We start from the raw sequence: 23,510 nt of genomic DNA, 5'->3' as shown, positions 1-23,510 counted from the left end.
TGGAGTAGCTTCAGCCATTCTTAGATATTGCTGGAGCTAAAAGTTAAGAAGTATCTGATTTATCTGCTTATATCTTTTTTCCAGGTTATTGTTAAGGACCTAGAGGTAGCTGAAGGTATAGTTATTAATAAAATTATTGCAAATGCCTTTTACTAGTTTCATTTAAAATCTATTAGCAGTGAATCGGAGAGGCTGCCCTTTAGGTAGTAGTAGTGAGTACGGGGGGGGGGGGGGAGAGACAGTTGCTACTCAACCACAGTAAGGCAAGGTCATAGACCACTCTCTTCCTCTTCTTCCTAAAGTTATTGCTATTACTCCTTCTCTCTTAGAACTGCTTTCCTCTAAACTTTTGACTGGGCATAGGCCATTGTAGTCTAGCCTTGAGTTTGGGGATGTCAGAGCTAAGGTCTTGCTATTTTTAGACACCTTATATTGGCATTGTCATCTTCAAGACAGAATTTTTAACTGACTTCATTAAGGTATGAGTGACATGTGGCATCCTGTATATATTTAATATTTATGATTTGATGAGCTCGGAGACCAGTACAGAGTCATGAAACCATCATTACCATCAAGGCCAGGGACAGATGCATCTTCTTCCATGTTTCTTCCTGCCCCATTATTACTGTTGCTATCATATCAACATAGGGTCTACTCTCAGGCAACAGTAGCTGGAGGTTCTGTGCAAAAATTATCGCCTATAACCGAAACTTCATATTCTTTGACCACTACCTTCTACCCCCACCCCCACCAGGCATCACCCCTTTGTTCTGCTTCTACGTGTGTTTGATGACTCCACGGAAGTGAGATCTCGGGTTGTTTTTCTGAGACTGACTTATTTCCCTTAGCATAGCATCTTCCAGGTCCATCCATGTAGTCTTTTTAAAGGGACTTCTGCCTTTTTAAAAGCTGGAGAACACTCCACTGCATCACATTTTCTTCTCTCTGTTCATCCATTGATTGAAATCCAAATCATCTCTGTAGCTTGGCCATTGTGAACAATGCTGCAATAAACATGGAAGTGTAAAGCATTTCCTAGCGTTCTGGAAAATCTTTCTTTTATAAATGCCACAATTGGCATTACTGAATTTTATGTATTTTTAATTTCTTGAGAAACATCTATGATTTCCTTCATAGTCCGTGCGTCTTACGTTCCCAGCAACAGTATATCTTTTTTCTGCATCCTCATTAGCACATGAACCTCAACACTTCCTTCCCTGACCCCTTCCCTCTTCTTTAAAAATCCATTTCTAGTGAGTGTAAAGCACAGTATAGCACTTTCTTAATACTCCTCATTGTCCTTTGTCCCTCCTTCCTTCTCCCCTTTGGTGAATGACACAAGATATGTTTTCATATACTTACGTGTGTTTTTATAATTTTTTTCTAAAATGACTACTCAGGCCTATTGGCCATTTTAATTGAATTATAGCTATTCTTTTGCTATTGAGTTATAGGACTCTCTTGTCTATTATGGACATAATTTCTGTATTGGTCAGGTATTTTACAAGTTCTTTCTCTCATTCTGTAGGTTGCCTTTTCAGCCTAGCTGGATTCCTCTCCTGGGCAGAAGCTGTTTGGCTTGATGTAGTTTTGCTTGTCATCATCTGCTCAAAGCTTCTCTTGGTTGGTAATTTGGGTTAGCATGGACATCTAGCATATTACGTCTTGAAGATTACTAATAGGAATTAATTAATTTATTTATTTACTTATGTCAACAGAAGATCAATTAGAACTAATGAACAAATACATTAAAGTAACAGAACACAGAACCAAAGTTCAAACATTAGTTGTGAATCCCCAGTACTGAGGCAAAAATGACTGGTTAGGTGGCTCAGTGGGTACAGTATTTGCTAAGTTTGTAACCTCAGAACCCACATAAAAGCTGCATGTGGTAGCATAGACCTGTAACTCCAGGGTTGGTGAGCATGCTCACACACATGTCATACCACCACCTAAGATTAAAATTAGGATAGCCAGTCATAAGAGCACCAAACAGAATAAGATACTTAGAAACAAACTTATCAAAAAAGAACAGAGTCAGACACAGACGCTTCAGAGCTGTTCTTTGGTGGCCTGTTAGAGTCTAGGTAAAGTGTTTACCAGGTGAGTTAATCCACACTGACTGATAAGTGAGTTACAGCTTTATGCTCCTCACACACTAACTAGTACTTTAATCCAAAAGCCCTGGTAAAAAGGTAATATTGATTACATTGCCTATAAGTGAAATGTTTTTTGTTTTTTTTTTTTTTTTACCAGCTACATAGGATCAGTTTTATTCTTTTTCTTCCTGGATTAAAAGTGTTAAAGAAAAGACTACAAGCGTCTCTGGGGAGCACACTAAAGGGACAGCACACACACTTCCCTGCTATACCTTACCATCAGGTCTACAAGTCCCAGACTTCCCCATCAGTCCCAGGGTCCCCGAGCGGGCTCCAGCCCCTCTTTTTGTCCCTTTGCAGCAGTGCAGAACATCCTGTGTTTGGGGCCTAGTGCTCATTGTAAGTGAAATAGCTTAAAATAAAAGCCCTCGTTGATTTCAACATTTGATAGTTCTAAATCACGTAAATTCAGCTATTTGGTTTCTATCTTTTTCTTTCCTTCATAAAAGGATTTTTACAAAATCACACCTTCTCAGGAATAAACACAAATAATCATTCTTTTTTTGTTTTGTTTTTTGGTTTTTGGTTTTTGTTTTTTTTTGAGACAAGGGTTTCTCTGTGTAGCCCTGGCTGTCCTGGAACTCACTCTGTAGACCAGGCTGGCCTCGAACTCAGAAATCCGCCTGCCTCTGCCTCCCAAGTGCTGGGATTAAAGGCATGCGCCACCACAGCCGGGCAACAAATAATCATTCTTGGTAAGCCTCTCTGGAACTTTAATACAATTTGGAAGACATCATTTCAGATTTCTCCACATTGCAGACATGACACAGCTTCTCATGGAGTCCAGGCCTGTAGCACTTAAGGGGGGAAAGGCAGTAGAGAGAATGGAGCCTTCTGGACAACTCACTGTGAATGAGGTGATTTGCATGTTACTTTATTTGACCCTTTCTGAAATTCTGTGAGGTTTGCCCATTTTGTAGCCAAGGAAGCGAATTGGAGGGAAGCAGTGTCTACCCTGATTCCTACTGTTAAGTCTGGGTTTGAACTGGATTCTGTCGTCATTCCCCTTACAGGACAGGTCAAGACACTGTTGTAGGACGGGAGAGCTACAACCTGGGAGGGGCTTGTGAGGGTCAAGCCACCTTCTCCAGGGATTTCTGAACAAGAAACAGCTTTTGTGAAGAAGTTTTTCAATTAAAACTTGCAGCACAGATTAGGTTAGAGTGGTGGTGGTGAAATTAACCAAAGCGTTGCTTACCTGTCCTGGGTTGCCTCTTGCTGTCTTCAGAATCACTAAGGAAGTGGTCTAGGTGTGACCTGGGGCCCTGAGGCAGCTAAGAAGCCTGAGGTAGGGCCACCACATATTTTCTCTCTAGCTCCTGGGACACTATGTTCTGAGTACTGAGCACGGCAGAAAGAATGTGTGTATATGTTTGTGTGTGAATTTATATTTAAATTACAGAAACAGCCACTTTGGTTGTAAAAGATCATTCTTCTCTCTACACAGTCTTGGACCCCTGAAGCCTGAGGCTTTATGAGGAGCATTTGACTGACTTGAAGACATTCTGCAGTGTGCACAGACCCTTTGGTTGCTTGGTGCGCCATCTCTGTCATTTCTAATGCCCTTCTGGAGACATCAGTGCACTTGATTGCCTGACTTTTCAGCTCATGATATATTCATTTTTAACCAAATCTCAGTGCTATGCCTTTGCACAGCAATCAGGAGGGGGTCTTTTCCCAATTGATCAGGGGTGACACCTGTAAAACACATGAGGTTTTTGTAATTGGCATGGAGTTCTGGCAGGTGCAGTTTTGGCTGCATTACTATGGGTTATCTCTTGCTGTTGATTTATTGAAACTAGATCTTTTAAAATGTAATGTATTGTCCCACACAGACCATTGTGTTAAGATAAAATTCCAGCATTGTCCTTTGAAAGGCTTTCCCTGCAGTGATTATCCCCACTGTGCACACCCCCCATGGCTGCTCACAGAGGCTCCAGAAACCCCCAGGACCACTTACAGCCTCCATTATACTGTCAGATCCAGCAAACCCCTCAGCTCTTACCCTCAGGAGCCAGTAAGGCTGTAACTATAGCCTTATCAGAACGGGTGGTGGAGCTGATGGGTGCCTGCAGTCTCAACACTCAAGAGACAGAGGCAGGAGGATTGCCACAAAAGTTCCAAGTGTTCAAGGCTAGCCAGGGCCACCTTTTGTTAAAAAAAAAAAAAAAGAAGAAGAAGAAGAAGAAGAAGAAGAATTAGAAGAAGCAAGAAAGCCACAAACAAGAATGGGCTTTAGGAACAAAGCCAGGCAGTTGCAGGTGCGAGGGGTGGGGGTGGCAGGGGTGGGGAGGGTAAGGCCCTGGGCACGGTTTTTAGATACCCAGATAGCTTTTGACTTTATCCTAATGAAAATCTTCTCTGAAACTGAGGGAACTCTGATTTAATTGCTCTAAATTCCAAATAGCAAGCAGATAACACAAGAGTCTCTCATCCTGAATTTCCCCCAGTTTCCTTCAGTGAAGCAGGCGGAGGCTCACGTCCCACGGCACACATGGTTCTATTTTGGCACCTGGTGGCCACCAGGAAACCCCGATGAAGCGGTCTACTTGAAAGCATCGTCTCTCCACCACTCCGGAGCTGGAGAAACGATTGCTTGCTCCCTTGATCCGCGGGGCTTCCGAAAGGGAGAGTGTGCTCGCAAGCACAAACAGGAAAGCCTGACATCACGGAGCGGCGGGGAGGAGTCTGCTGCCGCGGGCTCCCGGGCTGCCTGCTCGCTGGCCGGCTCTTCTTTGTGGCCCGGTCGCGCGCGGCGGCGGCGGTGGGGCAGCAAGGCGCGTGGGAAGCGCGGGGACCCGGAGCCGGGCCAGAGAGACACCCCGGCCACCTCGGAGCAGGGCGCACCATGCAGCGTCCGTGTGCCGGAGAGAAAACTGAGAATGAAATTACTTTGGCAAGCTAAAATGGTAACGCGAGCTCCCCGCCCTCCCCGGACGCTTCTCTGCTGGGGGAATCTTCCCATCTCCCGCTTTCTCGGGCCGGGTTGTCGGAATCTAACTGATCGGAGCCACCCGGACCCCCGCGCTCTGAGAGGAGCTTTCTTACTCTGCTTTGTATCTTTCCCCCTCTCTGTGCCTCTTCTCCCTAGAAACGATGCCTGTGTTTTCAGGCATCGCCTGCGGGGTGATTGGGACAGGCAGATGCGTGTCAGGAGAGCAAAACTTGGAAAGGACGGAACTCAGTCTGGGGGAGCAGCGCCGCGCTCTGCTCTCCAGCAGCAGCCCTTTAATACAGATCCGAGGTTTAGCTGGCAACGCGGCCATCCAGGGGGTTGGTCGCTGTGTAAATTTCAGTGGAAGCTCCGTGAAGATGTGTAGCTTTCTCTGCACTTGCCAGAGGGTTTTTTCTTTTTGGAAATAAAAACTTTCCACACCCCACGTAACTTTTTTGGGGTTCCAAAAAACAGTAAGAGGAGAAAAAGAAGTTGAACTTCACTTCCCAAAGAGGGTTCTTGGCATTAAAACTCTTGTTTGAGGGAGTTTAAAATCGACATTGCTCAAATGTTTGTGTACTTAGAGAAGTATAAACTTTTTTTTTTTTGCAAATAAGTTATTTTTCCTTTCACTTAAAGGGACAGAGTTGATCAGGACTAAACCACAGTTTCCTTATGAAGGGAAAAAAAACTTGAAAAAACGATTTAAGATATGTGGCTAGTCTATGAAAAATAACTGAACGGAGAGGTCGGAGGATCCTGATACCACAGGAAAAGGCTGCCAGCCAAGGAAATCTCAGCCTTGCCTATTGCAGTGTGTGTCTTGTGTTGCTCTGTTTGGAGTATTTCGATTCCGAACAACCTGTCTTGGGCTTTAAGAGCCGCTGTAAGCAGGGAAGCAGCTGGGATAGATTGTGGTTAGCCAAGGGGGAAGAAAACAACAACACACACTACGACCCTTTTATTCTTTCTCTTTATCCTGTCCCTGGCAGAGCTCGATTCAGGACTGGGGTGAAGAGGTAGAGGAAGGAGCTGTTTACCATGTCACCCTCAAAAGAGTCCAGATTCAACAGGCGGCCAATAAAGGAGCGAGATGGCTAGGGGTGAGTAGCGCTTCCGAGATCTTGAACTTTGGAATTTCAGCGTCTGCTCTTCTGTGAATATCATTATTATTTAGCCAAGGCAGCCTCACCGCCCCCCTCCCCTGCCCCTTTCTCCCCCTTGGTCTTAAAAAGGAAACTGCTGATGGCCAAGTGTTTGCACTAGCTGGACAGGTCTGTTTTAGTACTTGGTGTTTTCCTAAGCATCTTCCCTAAGTCTGTCAATAATTCAGAACCTTCCGGAAACATCTTGAGGTATTTGGCAAACAGACTGGGGGTGTTGTGGCAGAAGAGGATAGAAACACAGAGAACTGGCCAGAGAGCACTACTAGGTTCTACAGGTGTCATAAACCACTTTGCCCTTCTCTCTCTACTCCTTACATAGTGATGCCAGCAGCCCAGTCCCTGCTCCCAGAAATTCAGAATGCACAAGCAACAGAGGCCACTCAGACCTGCTTCCTTCGAGAGGCGACAAGTTTTCCCATTGTGACCTCCGTTTTGTAGAATAGGAGTAGGCTGATGCCTACTTAGTCTTCAGACTTTGCCTGTAGAGTATGGAGTGTGTGTGTGTGTGTGTGTGTGTGTGTGCGTGTGTGTGTGTGTGTGTGTGCGTGTGTGTGTGTGCGTGCGTGTGTGTGTGTGTGGAGGGTGGCGGCAGACACTTGGAAAAATCTGCTTTCCATAAACAATTGGGATTGGGGAAGGTCATGTGAGTTCTTAATTCGACCAATGAATCTTTCAACACATCCCAAATGAAGGGACTGTGCAAAGCAGAAAGCCTGGTGAGGGGATCAGGGAGGCAGGGTGGGGTAGGTGCTTCCTGGGCTTCATTAGAGCCACACTAGGACTTGTGGGCTATGGTCTTGAAAGCAGTGGGGAGTGTGTACTTGTATCGCAGTTTACTGACCTTAGTTTCAGAACACACAAGGTTTTGGAGCAGTGTTCCCAGGTAGAGTGTGGAGTGCCCAGGGCTTCCTGGGAGGAGCGGAGGCAATATGACTTGTAAGATTCAGAGTTGAAGGCAGGAAGCCAGGAGTCCTATCTTCCTCAGCCTGGCTGCTGACACAGGATCTCCCCCCACACCCACATTGACCTTCTCAACCTGCCTTAAGTCAAGACTTCCCTGCTACTATGCTTGCTTGGGTCAGGATATTGTTGACTAGGATGGTAAATTGCTAGTGACATTGAAGATATGGTCTACAAAGTTAGGAACTTTCTCAGTGAAAACTAGAGGTCTTTACTTATCAAGCAGGTACCTTACTCAGGACATGATCTGAACATAACTGTCGTTAGAGTGCTGACAAACCACTGTGTTGCTTTTGGTGGCTTTATGTATATATACATTATTTAAATGTGATGTTGGTGTGGTTTTGACCTGCGTGGCTATTTGTAAATGATCAATAAGTTCTAAACCAGCTGCTTTCAAATAGACTTTGCATTTTCTGGTGTTGGGTAGCCCCAACCATCCTGGAACTAGCTCCGTAGACCAGGCTGGCTTCGAACTCAGAGATTCGCTTCCCTCTGCCCTCTGCCTTCCAACTGCAGCAATTAAAGGCATGCACCACCGTGCCGGGGCTGTTTTACTCTTTCTAATGATGCAAAATGTTGCCTGAGTGGCAGTGTTAATATTTAGCCAGATATAGTAGCAGTGAATGAAGTGTGAGCAATCGAGGGGACCCCGACCCAAATAAACTGTTCTTTGTTTAGATGCTGGCAGTTGCTTAATGATTCCTATCAGCTACTCTGGTCATTGACTCCACTTCCCTTCTCATCCCGCCTCTCTCCATAGCCTTACAGAGTTCAGAGGGGTTGGCTCTGAATTAAACTGAGAAATACTGAGAATTAAGATCATGCAAGCTTGTTTTTGGTTCACAGAGAAATCCTGCCCTCCTCCCATTTGAACAAGTGACTCACAGACAACCATTCTGCTCATCAAAAGTCAGTTCTTAGAACTCTCTGCCTGGAATGCCACATGATTTCTTGTCTTAGGTGTCCTATGAGGAAGCTCTGTTTTTTTTTTTTTTTTTTTTGGTCCTTGAAAATCCCAGCTTAATTTAATATGACTCAACCAATTGAGCCACAGCAGTTATGGAATTCTTCTCTTTGGTATCCAGTCAGCTTCCTCGAGTTTGCTTTCCTACATTCCAATAACCTAGTCAGAATTCTTCAAAGTGAACAATTTTAGAGTTAATGGGGTTGAGGTAAGGCAAGGAAGACGCTTGCTCTGTGCACACTGGCATCTGACAACAACTTTATGGGGAGGTGGTATTACAGTGTTCTCTTTCATCTTTCCTTTATATACAGTGCCCAGAGTGATCTGCTCACTTGTCTGTGGGGTCATATAGTTAAGAAATAGTAGAGGCTGGATTTGTATATGGGTACAAATTTGTTGTCAAAAACTGCCTGGAGCTTTAAGGCTGTTTCCATGGTTCTTGAGGATGACCTTGGTGCACAAGGGAAGGAGGCTTAGGGCATGGCTCCCCTAGGGATCATTCTTGGTGCAGGATTTGAAAAACGTAGCCTTCTGACCATCTTTATGCTTTGAATGATAACCTGAGCTGTAAATTATACGATGTGCTGTGGTGAGGTATATCTAATTTATAAGCCTAACACTTGGCATGTATAAAGTGGCACATGAACGATGTATATGAGGTCCTATAGCATGTGAGGGTGGAGCGGAGTCTACGAACTATGTCTGGAGTGATCTTCAAAAAGCTTACCACCTGTAAGCCTAGCACTCAGGAACATCAGGAATTCAAAGTCATCCTGTGCTACATAGTGATTTTAAGGCCAGGCTGGGCTACACAAGACCCCATCTAAACAACAACAACAACAACAACAACAACAACAACAACAACAACAACAACAAAACCCTCCAAAACAAACCAAGATTCGAAAAATGAAGTATAATTTTTTTTTAATTTTTCTAGTGCTAAAATCTCAGGATAATTAATATTCAATTCTAGGAAGTGTAGCTAAATAATTAGATATTTGGGGTGGGAGAGATGGCTTAGCTGTTAAAAAGCACTTGCTGCTCCTGCAGAGAACCTGGGTTTGGTTCTCAGAACCCACATGGTGGCTCACTACCATCTGTAATTCTAGTTCTTGGAGGGATCCAGTTCCCTCCTCTGACCTCAGTGGGCATCAGTCACACGTGTAATTCACATACCTTTATGCAGGTGAAACACCTATACACATAAAACAAATAAATCTAAGAAAGGCAAAAAATAATCCCACATTCTTATATGAAGAACATAAACCAAAACACATAAGTCACACTGTTTTAGTTTGTTTGTTTGTTTTTTGTTTTGTTTTTTTGGGACAGGGTTTCTCTGTATAGCCTTGGCTGTCCTGGAACTCACTCTGTAGACCAGGCTGGCCTCAAACTCAGAAATCTGTCTGCCTCTGCCTCCCAAGTGCTGGGATTAAAGGCCTGTGTCACCACCGCCCGGCCATACTATTTTATTTTAATTGCTAAGTTTGTGCTTAGTTTGTGATCATTTTAAGAAAACAATATGTCAGTGGTCCTAAGACAGATACTGAGGATGATCTAGGCCTGGTTTGCTTATACATGCAATGGTAGTCTGGCCCATTGGCAATGTGGCCGATGTATATTGACAATAGCATTAATTTTTTTTTTTTTTTTTAAGATTTACTTTATTTATATGAGTACACTGTAGCTGTCTTCAGACACACCAGAAGAGGGCATCAAATCCTATTACAGATGGTTGTGAGCCACCATGTGGTTGCTGGGAATTGAACTCAGGACCTCTGGAAGAGCAGTCAGTGTGAGTCAGTGACTCACACTGACTCATTAACTGCTCATTACTCATTAACTGCTGAGCCATCTCTCCAGCCCAGCATTAATTTTTTAACCTACCTTTTCTTTACAATGATATCTAAGTTGGACCGTTTTATTGACTTACAGCTCTCACAGGAAAGTGGCTCCAGCCAAGTCACAGAAACATAAAACCTCAAGACTGGAAGAGACATTAAAAATTAGTTTCATCTAACTACTCTCTTAGATTGTAGCATTTTGAACTACTCTCTTAGTTTGTAGCATTTTGGAAAGGCAAATGGTCAACTTGTGTTACTTGTCTTTGATACTGGCATTGGGGCTGTATACCATACATCCACAGTGACAGGAAAAAAGGCATTGAGAAATACCGGTGTTCCCTGAGGCAGGGAAAGTGCGTGTTAGACAAAGGCCTCAGAAGAGTTCAGGGAAGGAGCTTTAGAGTCTTTAAAACAGGACAGATTGATGGCCCAGAAAAGAATGTCTCACACTTAGGATAAGCTTAACATTGGAGTGTTGGTAATGGGTTCACTTTGCATTGTCTTTGGGGAGTGGACTGGGCCAGTGGATAGTCTTGTGGGTTTTTTTTCACTTGTACACTGCAATCATGTGACCCTGTCATGTGACCCTGGTGCCTCCTTTACTGTGTCTGGGGCTTGTCACACTCTGGCACACTTCAGCTCTTGATGAGTTTTTGTTAGGATGAGTTGAATTTTTGATAGGTAGGGGACGGGCAGAAACCAGTTAAATAGAAGAGAATGGACTGTAGAAATAAAGGGCATGGAAAACGAACACAGGTCCATGGAGAGAGGTGACTTGTGGCCCGCCTTTGGGTTTTGGGAGTGCCTTGGAGAATGTTGGCGATGGTGATATCTGCACCGATTCTTGTTTATACTGGTTGCCCTGTTTGCATCAACTCTACTTGATCACTCAGTGGTCCTGCTGTGTCTTCATGTGGGGAAATTCCTTGAGTTGTCAGCTACCTCTCTTCTGGTACTCTTCTTTGACACCTCCCCCACCCCCACCCCAACCCCCACCCCCTGGAGCAGGTAGCCGTGCCTTTTTGTGCTCCTGAGCATTCTGGGTGTCTTGTTACCTGTTTCCCTTATGCTGCTGAACTTACCTGTTTATATCCCCCATTAGATAGTATCTTGTCATTACAGCCAATAAATGTTTACTGAGTGGATGAATCAGGCTTCATCCCTTTTTGGGTGGGGGACTCATATTCTCTTGATAAATATGAATGTATCGTTGTTTCTCATCTAAAGCCAAATCACAATGAAGATGTCAGCCTATAAAGAGGAGCAGAAAAGTGTAGGAACGAGAAACACCCATTAGGTAATGATTCTGGCTGACTCAACGTTCTTTCTGGAACAGAACAGGGCACACACAAAAATAGTGATTATTCTTTTGAATAAAATAAAATTTCCCAGTGCCTTTTAAAACCACAAGCTCTGATTGTGCTTGCCTACTTGTGGACCACTGGAGAAAGAAGGGCAAGGCAGGAGTTAAAAAATCCTGGCAAGCATTACAGTTCTGTGTGGTTGGAGGGAGCAGGAGTGGGATTTTAGAACTGAAAGGAGATAAGCCCCAGAGGAGCCTCTGGTTTACTGTTGGTCATCCTTGTTTTCATCTAGGAAAACAGTCCTTGGGTTGAGCCAGTCATGCCTGTTGGAATGCTTAATTTAGGCTTTACGAAGTAAAGCTCCACATTTAACAACCATTTGAAAACTAAGCAACTGGTATTTTTCATTTTGACTCTGGGAACGCATTTCTCAAATAATTAGTCAAAATATGGTACCCTGTGCCAACCAAGAAAACACAGGTCGTTAGAACTGCCTGAGATATGGGCATCTCATCATTGCTTTCAAAATCTCTCTGGATCTGAGCAAGCAGTATGTGATAGCTAATTAAGAATATCCATTTCAGTTTGTCAACCCACAGAATTTAGCTTTAAAAAAAATGCATGTCTAGGGATTGGCGAGAGGGTACTCTTTGAGGTGATCTGGGTTTGATTCCCTGCACTCCACGGTGCCTGACAACCCTCTGTAACGCCAGTCCCAGAGGCTCCATCCCCCTCTCTGGCCTCTTTGGGTACTGCATGCACATGATAGACATACAAGTAGGCAAAACATATGTACATAAAAATAATAAATAAAATGTTCACAAATACTAAAAAAATACACATCCACCCCTAGCAAATAAGGAGAGCATAAACCTTAGAGGCATATTCACTCTTTATACTTAGAATTATACCGCCTGTTCCTATTACAGACATGTTTCTTTCCTCTCTCATGCTATAAGGTAAAAGCCCCTGAGTTTCAAATTGGGAAAGAAGAGAGAAGTGGAGTGCCTCTCCACCTTAGCTCACTGTTGGAATCTATCAGTGCACTGGCCTGTTTGTTTCTGTCTCATTAATCCCCAGCGTACATTTCCTTTCAAACTTCCCGTTCTAAGTTATCAGACTTCACTGTAACTGTCACACACGCACTACATTAGAATACTTGAAAAGTTAAGTGAGCCGTCTCGGCCACGGTGTGCGTCTTGGCAGGAAAGGCTGATTTCTATAAACAGAGCAAGGCAAGGAGTAGAAATGTGGAGAGGTCATGAAAGTTGCCTCACTCTGTCAGAGGGATGCAGCCAGCAGTCTGTCTCTGGCCTGCCAATGGGCGTGGCTAGCTCCACAGAGTTGATTTGGGATTTTCTGGAGTTGCTGGGTCATTTGTGGGTAAACACAATCCTTGTGAGATCTCTTGCTGGTCTTGTATATCGCCTGTTTCTGTCTGTGTGTGTGTGTGTGTGTGTGCTCGCGCGGGCCTGTAACCGTACCTTTGATAGCATCTGTCACTTCACAGATGAAATGATAAATATGGGGATTCAGAGTTTAGTAAACAGTGTTCTAGAAGGGTTACAAGTGAGAGAGACAGACATGAAGCCAATTCCAGGGTGTTGTGGATGTGACACTGGTTGGGGACTGTGGGTGAAGCAGGGGTGGTGTGCTCCCCATGCAGGCTGCACTGTGGTGAGGACTTTTCTGTGGAGGTGTATGACTCAGGAGGAACTTAAAGCCCGTCTTAGAGCCCTGGCACATTTCAGTCAGAGAACACAGCATGTGAGGAGGTAGGGAGGCCAGGAATGGGATTTCTACATGAGGCTCAGCCTGGGGAAGAGGCCAGAACTTGGTGGGTGAGTGACAAGAGACAGGGCTGGAGGACAAGGTAGGCACCTGGCATTTCGAGCTGTGGTTCTCAGTTGTGGGCTCAGTAGGCTGTGGAATTGGAGTTGTGCTATTGCAGGGACAGTCAGTGCAGGGTTCTAAGCAGGGCCGTGTGGCCAGATTATCATTTTAGAGTACAGACAGACTGAGGGGGGATGCGTTGGAAGGAAGCCAGACTGGAGCAAGGGGGACCCCAGAGGAAGGTTGCAGAGTCAAGTGATGAAGAAGGGCCTGACAGCCTGAAGGGAGACTGTGATGGCAGAGCAAAGAGCATTGGGGAGAAAGGGTAGTGGGTAGGGCTAGCTGGGGCCCTCTTGGCAGGTTTTCCATGCACTGGCCAGACCAAAGCTGGCCTGCTTTTCTGAGGACAGTGTCACTCCCGTCTCCTCGGGTCACACGCACTAAGACAACTCACTAGCAATGCCTCCTTTCCCAGAGGGAGAAACTCCAGAGCTGGGTGTGTTTGTTGTGTCACAACCAAGAGATCCACTATCAGTGTAGGCTCACCAGGAATGAGGCAGAAAGCTCTGTGGAGCTCCCCAGACTCCAGAGGACTCCGTGGCGTGGCTCTTCTGGTTTCCCTTGCAAAGGAAGCACATGGAATCTGAAGACCGAGGCGGGAGAGTAAATAGAGAGCTGTGATCACAGAGCTGTGTTTTTAGATAATAGCATTTAACCTAATAATCATGTTGCTAGGGACACAGGACATTTACAGTTAGGTGTTCTGGTCTTTATCTCTGTCCCTACTCAGTGTCTACCCTCCCTGATGCTACGGTCCGGCTGCTGGCATTCCTGCTTTCCCAGGCTCACTATGATTGCTGGCTGTCTGTCTCTCAGCCTCCCCGTTCAAGTCTTTCCTCACATCTTACCTTGCAGGATGTTGAGTATCTGTTCTGTTACATTATAGCCTCTTCTGGATAATTGGTCAAAGCTTGACCTTGGCCCCCTTTCCTCAGCCGTGTGATTATTGAGATCACCTGACTAACTTTAATCTGAGAACCACCTTTAGTTTAAAAAAAAAAAAGACTACAAATAGAGGAAGGAATAAAGATCGAGCAAGCCCACTGCGCTCAGTAATTAGTTACCTGTTGCAGGAAGCTCTGTCTCTGCACATAGAGAAAAGCTTGGTCTTCCATGGCTCCTTCTGCATTTCCACACTGCTGTGACCTTGTGCTGTGCTCTGATGGTGTGAGGCTCTGGCTAGCTTCCTTCTCCACACCCATCTTCTCCTTTATACTGTTCAGAGTATGATTCCTTAGGACACCAGTTGTGACGTGTGTCAATGTCTCTAGATAATTTTTTAAAACTCTCATTAAAACAAAAACAAACACCCCATTGCCCCAGATCTTCTAACTTTTTATTGCTCAGTGTAGTTTGTATATATAAATTCATTTCCACAGGTAATCTTATCCCATGTACACAAACCCCAGACATTTTCTGGATGTTTGGTTTTTTTTCTGCCTTTTTCGTGTAGATTCAACAATGCCGTGATTCTCTTGCTCTGTGTGAGTGTTGTTTCTTGCCAATTGAATATATTTGGTATAAGCAAAGCCAAGGCCTCATCTTTCATAATCCTAAGGACAACTTGAAGGCCCAGACCATGTCTTTTCTCCTAACAATGACTGCTGTTGGTTGGTCCATCAACTAAGTCTCTGGTACCCTCTTACTAGTGACACCTCTTGTGGCAGACCATTGTGTGCCTGCCACTTCTCTCGATGCTAATGTTGGGGCCGGCATCTGTGGACAGTTTTTATCTACAAAATTAAACACAAAAAACATTGTATGGATATATAGGTAAGAATAACTGAAGCTGGGTTGGATGTTGCTTAAAAATACACTGCTTTGCCGGGCGGCGGTGGCGCACGCCTTTAATCCCAGCACTTGGGAGGCAGAGGCAGGTGGATTTCTGAGTTCGAGGCCAGCCTGGTCTATAGAGTGAGTTCCAGGACAGCCAGGGCTACACAGAGAAACCCTGTCTCGAAAAACCACAAAAAAAACAAAAAACCAAAAAACCAAAAAACCAAAAAAACAAAAAAACACTGCTTTATGGTCATTCCTACCCTCACTTGGAATTGCAACACTTGAAGTTGTTTGTTGAGCTAACTATAGTTCTAAATGGAAAATCCCAGGAAATCGGAAGCATTGGGTTAGTTTGCAAAGCATAAGGAAAAGACTGGCCACCTCTGTCCAAAGGTTGACTTCTAATGACAGACACAATAAACAAATTCTTTTTTTTTTTTTTTTTTTTTTTTTTTTTTTTTTTTTTTAAATGACTTGAGCAAGCATTAACAGGGGGAGCTCAGCGCCATCAAGGCCTGGCTGGGGAATTAGCACACTGGTCTTTGAACTCTGCTGGGTTTTCCTAGGAGCTGGCCCCTCCTGGCTGTTCTTCCTTTTCAGGGATATTTCCTGTGGGGTAGGGGTGGGGTGGGGGGAGGGCTGGGGTAAGTAGCCTCCTTGGTGGAGTCTAACAGATCTGCTTTGAAAAGGCATCCTACCCCGTGTGTGCTTTGCTGGACTAGAGCTAAGAGGTTTTGTGCCTGCTCTAAGCCTGGGTTCTTCTGCTATGAGGTGGAGACAATTCCAGTGCCTTTCTGTTTGTATTGCCATGGGGTACACATGACTCATGTAAGTAAGGTACTTGGCACAGGGCATAGAATCTGGTGGACGTTTGCTCACTGAGAGGAGCCTCTGGTCGGCTCCCCAGTGCAGAACCCTTTTTGGAGCCTAGCCATGGAACATCAAAGAGATTCATGACTTTGCTACACGTGCCTCCTGAAGCTTGGGGTTATGAGCAAGCCCTGGATGCCTCAGACACTGTATTAAACACGTTCCCAGCTTTGTCCTCTCGTTTTGCACACAATAGCAGAAGGCCCAACCACGACAGGTTTAAAATTTGTTTATTAAAATAGTACGGTGTTCACTTCCTAATAGCTTAGAGAATGCTGTACCTCAGTGTTTAAAGGGATTTATTTTGTTCACTATTTTTTTAAGTTTCACTCTGTCATGGGAGGGAGGAGAGCAGAGGAACAATTTGTAGCATTTTGGACAAGAAACCCAGAGAAGTGACGGGAGAGGTGTGGAGTATAAGATGCAGCCCCAAGGATGCATTGCCAAGGACCTATGCCTTCAGTCAGGCTCCGCCTTCCTTCCACAGTGTTGCCAGCTCCCAGCAGCCAATTAGGATCTTCAATACAGCAGTAGATTCAGCCCAAACTGTCCAAGCTCTCCTGATGTAAAGCCCCTGGGAAGGGCTTCTCAGACACACCGCAGAACAGTCAGGTCCATCCTCGAGATTAATCTCAGTTAGATCCTCAAGATGAACCCTCATGAATATCTACTGTGTTTTTCTGTTTGGCCACTGTTTTTGCACAGTGAAAGATGAAATTACTTCTTAGGACCCAACAGTTTGCATTTTAGCTTCTTGCAGTTTTTCAGTTGCTTTGTTGGTGTTATGTTTTTAAACTGGGGCCGGAGTGATTCGGAGTACTTGCTGCTCTTGCAGAGACTGGTGTTGAGCCCCTGGCACTCATGTAGGACGGCTCACAACCACTTGTATCTCTGACTCGGAGAGATCCAACACCGTCTCCTGGCCTCTGTGGGCACACCCGCCCACACGTATACCTACAGGCACGCAAATTAAAAAATAATAATAAAATTTAAAAATGACCCAATAGTGGTTAATATTCTGTCTTATATGATTGATATTTCTGGTGGGAAAATAGGTGGAAATAAGTTCTATTTCACTGTGTTAGACTCGGGTGGACAAAATTTAGGGTGCTAGCAAATTGTGCTTGCAGCATAATATCAAGTTCTAAACTACTGTATGAGTAATGATAGACTCTCTCCTTGTGCCCCTTGCTGACCAGTTAATACAATACTTGGGTCCCAAGCCAGTAAGTAACTGTGTGACTTTGAAACTGTCCTATGATTTTTCATGGGGCTCTTCATCTGTAAAATGGGGTAGCATCTGTTTTCTCTTCTGCCTGTGGGTTGTCTGAAGATCACCTGAGTTAGTTGATGACTATCACTGAGTTGTGGTACAAACATTTAAACTAAAGACCGCTCCCTCTGTTCCCTCTCTACTGTTGCTTGATGCATATGTTCTGCCCGTGGTCCTGCCTCCCTTCCCTCACTCTGTGAAGGATATTCTGTGTTTTCCTCTTTCCACTGCTGCTTCCCTAGTGACATCTTCCACTCTGCCACCCCAGTCGGTATCTCTGGTGCTGTGGCCGCAGCGAGCACGAGCGGCACTGGGATTTGTCTGAACATCAGCGGCGGTGGGAACAGATAACCCTTCCTCACAGGATTCTGAAGACAGTTGTCATGAGCGTCTTGCATAGGGAAACTCTGTTCTCTTCCATGCTCCTCTTGCTGGTCCTTTTAGTTTGTTGCACAGAGAGTAGTAAAGCGACTGCAAAGGCAGCCCTCAGTTTGAAGCCAATGTGGGACTTGAATTCATGACCTAATGCCAGGAGCAAGACTGTGACTGACCACCCAGAACCAATCCCCTGCCACGCAGGCATTTGAAGTAGCTGTGGCTGCCCTCTGTGCTTCCTTCTTCCCACCCCCACCTCTTTCCCTGCAGCACTCCCGGCCTCCCTCCAGTGTTCCCCACTGCCTTTCCACTTGCTTGTTACAGATGCTTCCTTCTTGCTGTCCCTCTCTCCTGTGTGAGTTCCTTTTTTTGTTCTTGTTCCTTCCTGTCCTTTCTGGATTAAAAATAGCTTCCAGGGTCTTTGGCTGGCTGGCCACAACTCTGACCTTCCTTCTATTCAAGTGGGTCTCTCCTGAGCACCTTGGATCCTGTTCACTTGAGATAGATACCCCAGGACCCACGCTATTAATCTGTGCCTATTCTCAGCTGATTTGTGGAGCTCACCGACCCTTGTACTCAGTGAGCTAGCTGAAAATTAAGTCTCCTGTACCAGGATGCTTAATCAGTGACTTTTTCACTTTGTCCCTGACAAACCCAGAGCTTTCCTCCCCTGCTGACTGCCTGTGGTGCAGAAGTGGGAAGGGGCTGTTGCACCTACTAAGACATTCATCTTTGTGCACAGCCATGACTCTGATCAGCTCAAGCTTAGGAACCAGCTTTCAGATACCATGCTATGCAGCATATCCTGGGGGCGGGGGGCACTCCAACTGTTCTGTGCCCACTGAAATACCTCTTTGTGTGTGTGTGTGTGTTGGGGGGGGTCATGTTGCTTCAAATGTTTCTCCGTGGGCTGACTTTAATTGACGTCAGAAGACTATATTCTTTACAAAAATAGCTTCCTAGCCAATGTTGGATGAGACAGTCCCCAGATGAATGTGTGCTCTAGGATAAGTGCTTGGCAGACTTTGATGACTGGTGACTGAGGGATGACGTCAGCCTCTACCCCAATCTGTACATTGATGTCCAGCAAGAGGGTTGAAGAGGTTCTGCCAGAACCCATGCTGGACAGAACATGATCTCAAAGGTTCCCGTTCATCTGGCCCTCTAGCTCCCTGCATGGCTGACTCCATGAAAAGCTGTAAATGTCATTAGACTGAGTGAAGCTCACGTTCAGATTCTCCTATGCCATTGTGTCTGCCTGCCAGGCTTCCAGTCTCACACACTGATGACCACCCATACTTACCTTGCAAGTCAGCTAAGATGCCATCTTTTGTCTGCTATTTTTCCGACCTCCTCAGGTTCATTGCCTTTTTTTTGGGGGGGGGGGCAGGGTGTTCTTAGCACTTACAAAAGCACTGTTGCAGCCCTTGCTACCCTGATAATTTTTGTTCCTTGAGTCAGGGTCTTGCTATATAAGCCAAGGCTGGACTCAAAGTCACTGGGTAGCCCAGGCTGGTGGTGAGCTTGTGGTTTTCCTACTTCAGCTTCCCAGGTGTTCAGATTACATCATCCTTGTGCTCCATCATCCTGGGCCCTTGAGCATGTTGTTAGCTTTCCTTTACCCTAGTCACCTGAGTGCCTGGAGGCTTGGGTCACATTTCATTAATCGTTGCATCCCCATAACCTGGGCGTCGTCTGAGATGTCACATGTACTCAATAGCATCTCTTTCCATGTTTGTTTGTTTGAGATAGGGCCCTTCTACTTAGCCCAGGTTGTCTTGGAACTAAAACATGTGTATTTAATGATGTCATTTCTTGTCATTGGTTGTATGCTCAGTGTTAGTTTCTGAAACAAAAGGGACGTGTTGACTAAGTAAGCTGATTGGATTTACAACTTCTTATCTAACCAATTATAGGACAAAGGAAGGGAATACTGCCTTTGCTACCTTTTGTTACAGACCTCTCGTTTCCACGCTACATGATCTTGTGAAGTGGTGGTGAACTTTATAGACAGATGGGCTGGCGTGGGGTTCAGACTTCACCTGTCAAGTTCCTAAGAGATGCAATGGCTTTAGTTACCAGTCAGGAATCAACCTCTGGGAACTTCATTGTTGAGCTCCAAAGTCACCCTACTTAGGGTTTTCATCTGTGTTATATATCTGATACCTAAACTCTGTAATTTTCCTCAAATGTATATGAACCCAGTATCAAGCAGGTCTGGCTTTACTCTGTTGAATATGTTTATTCAGAGAGACCTGGCACTCTTCGTGTGCGTGCAATCGATCCAGCCTCTTGAGCTGAGATGGGTGAGGTAGGCTTGCTGTGTGGCTGCTTTCTGAGAGGTGCTCCTCTCATTGGGACTCATTGGCAAAAAGAGTCAAATAAAAACTCAGCTCAGCAGGTGGAGTGTTTGGAGTATGTACGAGGCCCTGGGTTCTGTGCCCGTGCTGTACAAGCCAAGCATGTTGGCACATACTAAGTCATCCCAGAATCTGAGAGGTGGTGGCAGGGATCAGAAATTCAAGGACATCTCTCCTCAGCTACAGGGCTTGGTGGAAGATTGAGCCCAGAGACTTGGTTGAGAGGAAGAGACTTAGAAATAAGCTACATAATTATAAAGTATTCTCTGTGTAGTTCATTTCCCAGTGAGATGCAAACCGCTTTGTTTTCTTGCCTGCATCCTTTCCTCTCCCCTGTTATCTCAGCTCCTTAACTCTAAGTTTCTACTTTGAGCAACATGTAAGGCTGAAGTTGAAGCTGTTTGTCTGTTTAATGCTGTCCATTTCTAGGTGCTTTCAGAGGGTCGGGGTTCCGAGGTTTCTTTCTGACTGCCCTGGCCATCCCTTCCCGCTTTGCTTACCTTTTCCTCGGGTGGATATCCAACAGAGCATGCGCTTGCTTTGGAAAAAAAGGAAGCACTAAAGACACCTCACTTTTAAAGGAGTGCTGCGGCTATTTTGAACAATAACAATGTCCTTCATAATCTTACCCTGTAAGTATGCGGGGTGTGGGTAGGGGTGGGGGTTTTGTCTCTGACCCTGGTCTTGCTATATGTATAGTCCTAACTGCCTGGGACCCCTCAGAGATCTGCCTGCCTCTGCCCCCAAGTGCTGGGCTAATGGCATGTGACCTCTTGTTCCCACAGTGACAGTTCTTCCTACTGCTTCTTGACCTCACCCCATCTTTCTTCACTAGTGCTGTTTGATATAGCTGCTGTTGTGATTTCTGGTCAGCTTTGGGATCAGCAAGTATTATTCTCCTAAACAAGTTCTCCCTCCAAACTTTACCTTTTGATTTGCGTTGCTTGTGACATTGGTTAAGTTTCTGATACCTCAGGGCCCTCATTCCTAACCTCAAAGCTTCCCGACTTCGTGCCTGTGGTGTTTCAAGGTGATAATCCCTGTTGTTGGTTTCCGAGCCTCCTTTCTGGTCTTTTCTTTGTGAAATTCCTGGCCTTTATCAGAGCTCTGGAGCCTGTGGAGGAGCTGGAGGCTGATAGCGCTGTGTGGGTTGAGGACATGTGACTGGACATGCAGGAGACTCAGCAGGAGTGGACCAGGCCTTCCTTCGTCTCTGCAGAGTGCCGTGGGACCAGAAGACCTTGCACTGTGCTGCCCAGTGGTAGCCTCCAGAGCTTTTGAAATGAGGCTGGGCTGGCTGTCTGCCCCATACAAAGTCCACTTCAAACTTTGAAGACTTGGTGATAGAAAATATCACAGTGATTTCTTGTAGTGAGCTTATGGTAAAGTGATGATATTCTGGGGATGATAGATTAAGTAAAGTATTGTTAAAATTTATAAAACAGGTTTCTTTTCACCATTTTAAATATGGCACTTACAGAAGTTACCCATAGCTGGCATTGTATTTATTTTGGACTACGTTGTTCTTCAACCTTAGTGTTTAAAATATAGGTTGTGGGGTCTCAAATTAATTCAGAGATTATAAAAATAATGTTTTAAAATTAGGATAGAATGGAATAGAAATATCAGAAAGGCCAGCTTATTCTAGAGCATTACCAGAAGAGCTGGTCTGCTCTACCAGAAGACAGGTTGGTGCCAGCAACATTGTATAGATTTAAGGTTTGAGAGGTTGAAGCTGATCTGGAACTCCTCAGCTAAACCAGACCCTACAGGAACACAAACCTGCGTATCATCTCATCTCAGTCAGCCACGAGATTCCAGAGAAAGGGCTCAAGGATGCTGCAGTTCTGTCTCTTGAAGGCCTGTCTTGTGAGCTTAGCCCTAAGTCCCCCCCACCCCCTCCGCCCCCCAGTCAAGAAGGGACTATTTTTGTGTGTTTAAAACATTTTTCAAAATGTTCTCAGGGGTTGTGATTCTTTTTAAGAAGTGAGATGTTTCTTAGTGATCTTGAGCTCAAGCCAGACTTAATAGATGTTGTGTTTTATGAGTGCAGAGCCTTTCCTTACTGTGCCCCATTCATGTCTGAAGAGGCCACGGGCTGGGGTGTGTGTGCGTGGGGTGGGGGTGGAGGGATCGGAAGAGGCTGTTGTTCTAACCTGAGGTCACATTACTCTTCCAGAAAAGATGTCTTTACAGTACATTAGATATAGGGACAATACATTAAAGAGCATCAGATGTATGCATGCATGCATGTATGTATGTATGTATGTATGTATGTACATATGTATGTATATACACATGTATGTATGTTTGTTTGACTGGGTTCTAAACACAGGATACTTACAGCATGGGGAGGGGACAAAGTCCCCCCCCCCATAATAAAGTTTATGAGTTTATGGCCTTGTATTTATTCTGACAGTTGTAAAAATTCTTTTGAGTTGACCCATTTTTCCTTTCTTAATTAAAAAGAAAAAAGTCTGGCAGGCAAGAGTAAGAAATGTGAGGCACGTGACTCAGTGCTTCAGCTCCGTCTCCTGGAGCCAGAGTCTTTACAGTTATGTCTGAGGCACGCTTGAGTTTTATAAAACAATTGCCCACAAAAGCCACCAAACATTTGCTCCTGAAGCGTGTAGATTTAGATGGTATTTGTCTCCAGGAAGGAGTCACTGAACCGGAACTGTCTGTGGAGCGCTTGCCCCGGTGAGTTAGCTGAGTTAGCTCACCCTCGGGTTGACAGAGAGCCAAGCAGGCAGCCTTTGCCTCTCCTACCCCTGGGTACCTCCAGCCTCGTTGGTAATCACACAGGATTTTTAAGGGAGCTGGGTTAAAAGATCTGCAAGTTCCTTTGTCGATAGAAAGCACCAGAACACCAAGGACAGCCTGAGTGTTCACCAGGCGTTTGAAGGGCTACAGATCAAAATCGTTCATTCGTTTATTTACTTATCCCTTCAGATCGGGGCCTCCTTATGAGGATCATACGATTTTGGAGCTTTTATTGAAGACCACGAAGAATCAAGTTCCAGTGTCCCTTTCTGGGCCAGTTTCCCCTGGCTCCTCTTTGCACACTCCATGCTGTAGCTGACTGGGCTGCTTCCCTGTCTTATGGTCTCATCTCTGTTGTCAGTACTGAGGAGCCCTCCTTTCTCACAGCTCTACCTCATCTTACTCATACTGGCCCTCATGTTGCTTTGCCCATAAAGCTGTGTCTACTTCCCAAAAGGCGGCTAAATGTCCTCTCTCTGCACACCAAAGCACACTGTACTGAGGGCTATTCCGTGTCATCTTCTAAGCCACACTCCATGCAGTCATCACTTTTGTGTTAACAATGGTCAAGTATTGGCAGTTTTCATATAGTTCTGTCTAAAGTTGGCTGTGCTCTGCATAGGACTTGAGATAGGTCTCTGCCAATGTGCTACATTCAAGACATATTTAGCAAAAATTCTTTGGTCTCTTTTTAAAACTAGGAATCACTGTTAAGTACCATTAAACTATCTTAGTAGGCCTGTGCTTAGAGAATAGGTGTCTTAGCATCTTACTGTGGAAAATATTTACTTTCCCTAAGTTTAATTTTATTAGTCATAGTCATATTTTTCTCTAGTTTTTCATCATCTTTTAAAATCCTGGT

General features: G+C 45.0%; 1 protein-coding gene across 4 annotated transcripts in view; it reads left to right on the top strand.

Annotated features, from left to right (window-relative positions):
• Rgl1 (ral guanine nucleotide dissociation stimulator like 1) overlaps positions 1-23,510 on the top strand; it is a 243,937-nt gene that overhangs the window by 131,577 nt on the left and 88,850 nt on the right. For 2 of the 4 annotated variants that reach the window (XM_034512785.2, XM_034512786.2), the window contains exon 3: positions 6,087-6,197. The exons of 1 other annotated variant lie outside the window; for it this stretch is intronic. In XM_034512785.2, coding sequence (XP_034368676.1) covers positions 6,087-6,197 — 111 coding nt within the window. Of the gene's footprint in view, positions 1-4,857; positions 5,069-6,086; positions 6,198-23,510 lie in introns of those variants that run through there. One more of the 4 variants, XM_034512787.2, reaches the window with a different exon arrangement.

The sequence above is a fragment of the Arvicanthis niloticus genome, chromosome 10, assembly GCF_011762505.2.
Source record: "Arvicanthis niloticus isolate mArvNil1 chromosome 10, mArvNil1.pat.X, whole genome shotgun sequence".
Taxonomy (NCBI): Eukaryota; Metazoa; Chordata; class Mammalia; order Rodentia; family Muridae; genus Arvicanthis; species Arvicanthis niloticus.
This window is presented reverse-complemented; position numbering and strand designations above follow the sequence as displayed.